This window comes from Erythrolamprus reginae, chromosome 6, assembly GCF_031021105.1.
Source record: "Erythrolamprus reginae isolate rEryReg1 chromosome 6, rEryReg1.hap1, whole genome shotgun sequence".
Lineage (NCBI taxonomy): Eukaryota > Metazoa > Chordata > Lepidosauria > Squamata > Dipsadidae > Erythrolamprus > Erythrolamprus reginae.
In genome coordinates, this window is record NC_091955.1 from 80,534,208 (window position 1) to 80,543,196 (window position 8,989).

Below are 8,989 nucleotides of genomic sequence, written 5' to 3' on the forward strand. Positions count from 1 at the left end.
CCCGTTCCTGCAGACGCGGCGACGTATGCGCCGCTGCCTTGCGCCTCGTTTCCTCTTCCCGCCGCCGCATTCGGAGCCCGAGAGGGGGAAAGAGAAGAATGGAGAGAGAGCCGCGCGCCGGAGGTGGACGCCGCTGCCGCCTCAACAGCAGCCACGGGAGGGGAGTCGCGGGAGCTGCCCCCGGACTTTCCATTGGGCACTAAAAAGGGGGGTGAGTGAGCACGGGAAACCCCCGTCCCTGCTTAATGTAAAGGCTGAGGAGGGGTGGGGCCAGGGTTTCCCCCCTCGTCCTTTGCAGCTTTCTTTGAACGACCAAGGTGGGCACCGTTCTGGAATAGGGAGGGGCGGGGTAATTCCCCCCCCCCCGGGAGTTTCTTCGTTTCTGGTGCAAAAATTATTCTTCGAATTGCTTCGGGCGGGCAGAAGAGTCGGGGAGCTCGGCCCAAAGGCAGCCCCGTTGCCTTCTTGGAAGTTGGACGTGTTTCCCCGAAAGTAAGACATACGTCTTACTTTCGGGGTACGGCTTATATTAGCCGACCCCCCTGAAACCCCCGATACGTCTTACAATCGGGGGTGTCTTACTATCGGGGAAACACGGTATATCCATATATACAGCAGCACGAAGCTTAAAACTTCAGCCTGATTATGGTGAATTTGATTTCACCGAAACGTCGCATACACACTCAAAATATTACACGGGGCAAAATCCGAACTCAGAACAATCTACATATATATATATAATATCTATATCTATATCTATTTCTATCTATCTATCTATCTATCTATCTATCTATCTATCTATCTATCTATCTATCTATATATATATATATATATATTCTTTTATAATATTCGGAATCTTCTTTATTATTGATTTTAAGCGTCAGCATATCTGCTTCGGCACAGTCCCTAATTTTCTTTATCTGCACTTTCAGTTTCTTGCTGGCTTCCCTATTGGTTTTGCTCATTGGAAGCTGGAAGGAAATTGCAAGGAGGTCCTTGCTGAACAACCCATGATTGTTGCTTAACAATCGTAACTGGGAGTACCGTGTTTCCCTGAAAATAAGACACTGTCTTATATTAATTTTTGCTCCAAAAATTGTGCTATGTCTTATTTTCGGGGGTGCCTTATATTTCTCAAATAAGACAAATTCACAGGCAGAAAAGCTGACACCCCCAAAGAAAGTATACCATACGGTACACTGATTACCGTACGGTACCTGTCAGTATGGCACCCACACACACAAACAACAGCACTTATATGGTACAACAGTATACTCCCGCTATTGCAGCTTCCGGCCACCAGAGGAACTACAGTCTATGCACTGTAGTGGAGACTGTAATGGCCGTGAGACAGCAGCAGACTATGTCTGCTGTACTGGACAGTACAAAGCGATGGAAGGGGCCAGTAGGGGACACCACATTATTACGGTACCGCTATGAACAGCTTTGAATGGTACCGTATGTTTTTCCACCGTACCGTATGTGTTGTGGTTCAGCCTGGGACCCCTCCGGGAATGGCTGATTTGCTGTCGGTGTCCAGCTCAGAGGCTGAGGACCAGGAGGGGCAGACTGACGACGAAGCTGAATCCCAGGCTGAAGATGAAGGACAGCCAGAGTTCCACCAGGGGGAGCTCTCCCCAGCAAGCAGCCTGGATTCCCTGGGGGAAGATGCTAGTGACTTCATAGATATGCGACAGAGGAGAGCTAACGAGAGAAGAACGCAATTGGCTAGATATTTCCAGCATTAGAGGTCACAGCTGGGTTTGGGTGTGGTGCTCTTGGGAAAGGATAAAAGGCGGCCCCACCCTTCCTGGCTTGTGGAGTTTTATCTTGGAGATTCGTGAGACCTGTCTGTGAACTTTGGTGGCTACAATCCTGGTTTGTGCCTTGGACTCTTGAAACCTTGGGGGGGGGGGGGGTGCCAGCAAGAAGCTTTTGGAATTGACTGGACATCAGGACCCTGTTGTAAAGTATTGTAACCTGTCTGCTGTGAAGACAGGTTTTCCTTTGTGCTTATTTTTTCCTGCTATAAATTACTTTTGGATTTTACCAGAGTGTCTGGCTGTTTTTTCAGTGGGTGTGGAGGTCTGGGAAAACCCAGACAGAACAGTATGTAAACTTGAATATGCCTTATTTTCGGGGGGTGCCTTATATTAGCAAATTCTGCAAAACCTCTGACATGCCTTACTTTCAGGGTACATCTTATTTTTGGGGAAACAGGGTACTAGTCCTGCCATCACAAAGCAATCTTGGAGACCTGCAGAAGCAAGTCACAACATACCACATATTCATATGCATGGAACACGGATTCTTGATTCTTTCCAATAGATTGACAAATTGCAGCATGAAGGCATGATCAGCAGGAAATTGCGGGACGTCAAACTTGAGCAGCAGCGTCACCTACACGATCCAGACAGTGTACTTTTCTTTTGCGTAAACTGCAACCAGGCCGTCTGCTCCGCCAGTGACCTGCGCAAAGTAGAGAATATGCACCACATCAACATTAATTCCAACTTCAGGTGAGGGGAAGTAGAAGTGACTAGTTGCTCTGTGCTTTTGGACTCTATTTGTAACAGTGGCGCAGTGGTTAGAATGCGGTATTGCTGGCTAATTCTCCCAAATGCCGTGGAGTTAACTTCCTTCACGCCTGACCTGCTCAAGGTTGGCTCAATAGCAATAGGACCCAGGGGAAGAGTCTTCTAAGTGGCGGCCCCGACCCTCTGGAACCAACTCCCCCCAGATATCAGAGTTGCCCCCACCCTCCTTGCCTTTCGTAAGCTCCTTAAAATCCACCTCTGTCGTCAGGCATGGGGGAATTGATATATTCCCTTCCCCCTAGGCTTATAAAATTTATGCATAGTATGTCTGTATGTATGATAGGTTTCTTAAATTGGGGTTTTTTACATTACTTTTAATATTAGATTTGTTCATATTGTCTTTTTACTGTTGTTAGCCTCCCCGAGTCTACGGAGAGGGGCGGCATACAAATCTAATAAATAAATAAAATAAAATAAATAAAATACTGCTTTACAGAGCTGTACAGACTTCTATAAATGGTTATAGAGTCAGCATATTGCCCCCAACAATCTGGGTCCTCATTTTACCCACCTTGGAAGGATGGAAGGCTGAGTCAACCTTGAGCCTGGTGAGATTTGAACTGCCAAACTGCAGCTAGCAGTCAGCAGAAGTAGCCTGCAGTACTACACTCTAACCACTATGCCCCCGTGGCTCAACCATCCATCCTTCCAAGACTGATAAAATTGTTGGGACAATATGATGACTCTATAAACCGCTTAGAGGTTACTGTAAACAACTATGAAATTATGTATATGTGTGTCTGTTGTGATTCAGCCTGAGGCTACTCAGGGACCGGCTGCGTTTCTGCTGGCTCCATGCCCGAAGGAGGAGGACAGCGAAGAGGAGGGGGCTGAGCAGTCGGACGGGGGAGGGGACAGTCAGGAATGGGATGAGGAACAACAGCATGAGAGCCCCACGGGGGGGCTCTCCCCAGCCAGTAGCTTGGAATCATTAGGTGATGATGCACAAGCTGTCATTGACATGCGACAGAGACGGTCAGAGCAAAGAAAGCAGCAGTTAAAGAAATATTACCAACATTGAATGAGAAACAGCTGGGCTGGGGTGTGGTCCTCATCAGTAGGGTTTAAAAGGCAGGCAAGCCCTTGAAGCCATGTGGAGTGTTATCAATTGGAGTTGCGGTGACCTGCTTTGATTCTCGGCGTCTCTGATCTTGGCTTGTGGCCTAGCAGTCTGGAAGACTCGTGGGAGGCGTATGTTTGCTATCTACAGCTTTGTGTTGGCAGCAAGAATCCTGTATATCTTTGAAGTTCCAGCGTTTTCCTGTTTGTAAGGACATTTTCTGTTACCTGTGTTTTCTTTGAATTCTATAAACTGCCTTTGCCTTTTACCGGTGTGTCTGGCTTATCTTTTTGGGTTGGTTTTAGCTTCCGGAGTGACCCAGACAGAACAGTGTCTGTGTGTATTTTGCATTTCTTAATCTCTCCATTTTAGTAACGTGTGTGTGTGTGTTTTAAGTTCTAGTTTTTAGTTCTATAGGGAAGCATAGCTTGCTTTCTTCATTTAAGTAACAAGTTTGTCCCAACTCTGCAGCAGCCTTCTTCAAGGTAATGGCCTCCAAATAAATCATGGAATTGCCTGTCATGAATGAGAGCTGGGAGAAATGAGAATTGTTATCCAGTGTCTGAAGAGCAAAGCTAGTCCTGTGCTTCAGTTTCAGAAATAACATTTCTTGCTTAATGTATAGAGAATTAGGAAATAAACTGACCTCAGCTCCTTCTTTCTGTGGCCCTCCTGAGGTCGTCTGCTATGTACCCTGAAGATAGTTCAGTCAAGAGTCTGGTTGACTGATTCCCCAGGAATTTTCTAGAGGGAAAACGTGCTTGCAATCCAAGTATCTAATCAGATGTGTGTACAGCCCCATTTATATTAAACAGACACCATTGGCAATGGCAAAATCACCACCAGTCTATTGCAAAAGATAACTTTATTTATTTATTTATTTTTAATTGATTGATTGATTGATTGATTGATTGATTGGATTTGTATGCCGCCCCTCTCCGTAGACTCAAGGCGGCTAACAACAGTAATAAAAACAACATATAACAATCCAATATTAAAACAGTTAAAAAACCTTATTATAAAACCAACATACATACAGTCATACCATGCATAAAATTGTAAAGGCCTAGGGGGAAAGAGTATTTCAGTTCCCCCATGCCTGGCGGCAGAGGTACGTTTTAAGAACCTTACGAAAGGCAAGGAGGGTGGGGGCAATTCTAATCTCTGGGGGGAGTTGGTTCCAGAGGGCCGGGGCCGCCATAGAGAAGGCTCTTTACTTTATTTGGAACAGCTCACATATCTTCAACACAACATCTGCCTACCTCAGGTCCATTAAAATGTTGTGGTTGGTTCACGGCCACCTCCTCTGATAACAGATATTGAACCGGATGAGCTGTGTCTGTCAGAGCATCGGAGACCTGTGTGGCTCCCGGAGGGTTGAGACAGTGAGGGGGAAGGAGAGATGGAAGCTGAAGGTGCTGGAGTAGTAGAGGTGGAGGCCCCTGCAATGCCTGTGAAACCCCCAGATAGAGCCTCGTCTGGGTTGGATGAGGAGGGGGTGATTAATGACCCCATTAATCACCCCCTCCTCATTAATCAATGTCCAGGTATGCAAGATTATGGGACGACAGGAGCAGCTGCGCAGGCACAGAAGAAGATCCTAATCACAGCTGGGAGTAATTAGGGAATGCTGAAGCAGGCTTAAAGGGGGAAGTTTTGTGGGAGAGCTCTTTGCAGAAGTTATCGTTCATGGTTTAACAGAGAACAAGAAACAGACCTGGAGTTTCGTTTCTAAACCAACATACAGTGTTCCCTCGATTTTCACGGGTTTGAATTTCGCGAAAAGTCTATACAGTACCACGGTTTTTCAAAAATATTAATTAAAAAATACTTTGCGGGTTTTTTCCCTATACCATGGTTTTTCCCGCCCGATGACGTCATATGTCATCGCCAAACTTTCATCTGCCTTTAATAATTTTTTTTAAATAAACTTTAATAAATATGGTGAGTAATGATGTAAATGGTTGCTAAGGGAATGGGAAATTGCACTTTAGGGGTTTAAAGTGTTAAGGGAAGGCTTGTGATACTGTTCATAGCCAAAAATAGTGTATTTACTTCCGCATCTCTACTTCACGGAAATTTGACTTTCGCGGGCGGTCTCGGAACGCATCCCCCGTGAAAATCGAGGGAACACTGTATTGCATCCTTGGAAAACAACATAGTTTTTGGATACTTGTGTTTCGAAAGACTGTAGCTCTTGAACAATAGAGTGAGTAGTTTTGCTGCAGCCGAGCTTGGAGGCATTCTTTACAAACCTTGGGGGCGGTTTGAGACAGTTGTTATGGCTTGGTCATTAACCCTGACCTTTGGGTCATAAACAGACCCTGTTCTGCCCTCATTGTGGCTCTCAGCCAATTTGTAAAGCAACATATTTTGTGTTTCGGAAGCCTCCAGTCTGTTTGTATTTCCTTGCTGTTCAACCGGCCCCGTCAGGCAGAACAAAAAATGCCAAATACAGTCTATACATCTGATTGACTGAGGCCAACTATAATAAATGTTACCTGTACGTAAATCCATATGTGTACAGAGACACTACTCTCAACATAGGAAGAGAAAGGTCAGCAAAGAATACCCTTCCAAAAACTATATGTCAGGGCTTGGGGGTTTTTTTAAGAATTGCACACTCCAAATTACAGATATGCCCAATTGTTCTCCATGCAGCCTATATTACAAAAAATCACTCGATTGTGTGACACTTCACCGCGAATTCAGAGACTGGAAGCCGGGCAGTTCCATCAGTTGTGAGAAATGTGGACAGGTAAGTAGTTTGAACTCACTCCCACCCCCCTAAATATACTTACAGTGGAACCTCAGTTAACGAACGCCTTGGATAGAAAACGTTTCGGATAACAACCAAAAATTTTATTAAAAGTTTGCACCGGATACCGAACAAAAATTCGAATACCGAACAGAAATTTTTGGTGGTTATTCAAAATGTTACACACATTATCCCTCCCTCTCCCCTCCCTGTCCTTACTTCTGCCTTCATCTCCTCGCCAGGGGAACAGCAAAGCGTCACTTTGGCTATGACGAGGCAGGCTCTGAGTTTGCTGATCCTGGTGGCGGCTTCTCTTTGAGGATAGCGCCACCGCTATCCTCAAAAGAGACGCTTTGCTGCTCCACAAGACAGAGAGAGACGAAGGCAGAGAGACAAGAGGAAAAATGGTAATGAGGGGGGGAGTGAAGGACAATGTATGTGGGGGGGAGAGAAAAAAATTCTTTATTGCGGGTGGTCGTGGAACGATAAACGAAGGATCAATTTTCCCCATAAGAAATAAAGGAAATAGTGAGTCAACAGGGGCTGGGAACCAATTAAATCTACTTCCTTTATTTCTTATGGGGAAAATTGTTTCGGATACCGAACATTTCAGCTAGCAACCAACATTCCAGAACGGATTGTGGTCGTTAGCCGAGGTTCCACTGTATTTTGTTTGTTTTCGTGAAGAAAGATAACGTTAGAGAGGAGAAAGTGGCCGGCCAATGGGAAGGACTAGGCAGATAGATTTTGAATTTATTTTTTTAAAATCAAACTTATTTCTGAAATCCCAAGGTTCAGATTCTGTAAATATTCCATTCCTTAATTAGACCTTAATTTGTTTCGTGGCAGAACTCAGTCGTTGTTGTTTGGGGATTCTTGTTAATCAAGGACAGGAATTTAACAGGCAGGCAGTCTGTGGGCTCTGTCTTTATTGACCTGTGGAAATCAGGATGTGAAGTGAACGTTTGTCTAAGCTTTCATATAACACAGTTGGTCTCAGGTAGCCTTCCACAACTTGATGGTTGTGCATTTAGGAAAGCTTTGCATCGCCTTAGCTTGGCACAAGAACTCGGTAGATAACTATTTGGTTGTCTTTTGTCGAGATTATGCTTACAGCCATAATGCATTTCATTTTATTTTAGTTTGTCATCTTCGGTGAACCCAGCAATTATAGTTTATCCAAGAAACATGAACTCTCAGACTATTTTAAAAAATGGGATAGGGGCAAAGCACATCTCTCCTGTTAAATGCTATGCATCCTTGAAGAGAATCTCTAGCAGTGAATCTGTGGGCTCTGGGAGGGGAGGGGAGGGGAGGGAGGGGAGGGAGGGAGGGAGGGAGGGAGGGAGGGAGGAAGGAAGGAAGGAAGGAAGGAAGGATGGGTTATCCCTGTAAACTTTGGTAAAACCAGGGCAGGCCAAACACTGGAATATTAACTTTTCTATAGTTCACTGACATTTTCCCCAAAGGTAGAAATCTATGCTTGTGACTTACTTAACCTGGTAAAGAGGCTAACTGTATTTCTGTTCCTGCAGATTTGGGGAATGGAAATGATCTACCGGGATTTCACACTTCCAATGTTGTCCATTAAAAATTTTGTGGTGGAAACTCCCCTTGGCCGACAGAAACTCAAAAAATGGAGCAAAGTTACTTTTGAAATCAAGGCCTTTGATTATACTGAATATTGCAGTACTATGTTTAAACTTGGCGAAGAATAATTCAAAATAATGGAACATGCCCCTTTTGGCTAACAAATATAGCCTTATCCTTATCTAATGAAAATTAGCAATCCCATTGACAAATTTCTCATTCAGAATAATTTGAAGTAGACCAGCTTGTACCTCTTCACACTAATTCCAACCCTGAATGCTGGGATTTTTTTTTTCTTTTTTTTCTTTAAATGTATTTGCAGGCTGATTTATTAAATAATAATAAATAATAATAATTTGCAAAATGAAATATTTGCAATGGCTACATAATCATTTTTCTCATATTAAAGCTCTGAATTGAGTTGGGAAGTGTACGTGGCATCCTCTTTGCAACTGGGTTTTTTTCTGGGAATGCCTTGAAAGAACATGGTTATCATTTGCAACATTGACCGAAATGGCAAGTTCCAAACAAAATTCATGCTTTTGGGGCTGCAAGAATTGGAACTCATTTTGAAGCATTTTTACGTCATAATTAGAGTAATCCAACCATCGCCTCTTACACAAGACATGTAAAAGTCCAGATAGCTGGTATTTAGGATGTCTGCTTTCTCCTGAGAGGACAAAAGAGATAAACTCTTTATCAGTTTATCTATTTCCCTTAATTTAGGCTGAAACTGCCACCTGGACGAAAGGTGGGAAGTACAGTATTGTCACAATCAGGAAATTAGCAGTCCTCACTCTTGTCAGAACTTAACTAGTGTCCAGAGACAACCAGAAAATCAATCTGGTTGTGTCGTTCTGAAACTGATTCAAAAATCAGCTCAATTATGGAGAGGTTAAAACCCATAGCTGCTTTTGAACACTCCCTATTTGGAAATACAGTACTTCATCTTACGAACGCCTCTTCTAACAAACTTTTCAAGAT

At 44.0% G+C, this 8,989-nt stretch overlaps 1 protein-coding gene across 10 annotated transcripts in view; it reads left to right on the forward strand.

The window, feature by feature from the left end:
- DHX58 (DExH-box helicase 58) overlaps positions 1–8,374 on the forward strand; it is a 45,909-nt gene extending 37,535 nt beyond the window's left edge. For 7 of the 10 annotated variants that reach the window (XM_070756361.1, XM_070756358.1, XM_070756359.1 and 4 more), the window contains exons 11-13: positions 2,329–2,519; positions 6,319–6,415; positions 7,951–8,374. In XM_070756361.1, coding sequence (XP_070612462.1) covers positions 2,329–2,519; positions 6,319–6,415; positions 7,951–8,133 — 471 coding nt within the window. In that variant the 3' untranslated portion in view covers positions 8,134–8,374. The remainder of the gene's footprint in view (positions 1–2,328; positions 2,520–6,318; positions 6,416–7,950) is intronic. The other 3 variants (XM_070756367.1, XM_070756366.1, XM_070756368.1) reach the window with 1 other exon arrangement.
- The last annotated feature ends 615 nt before the right edge of the window (positions 8,375–8,989 follow it).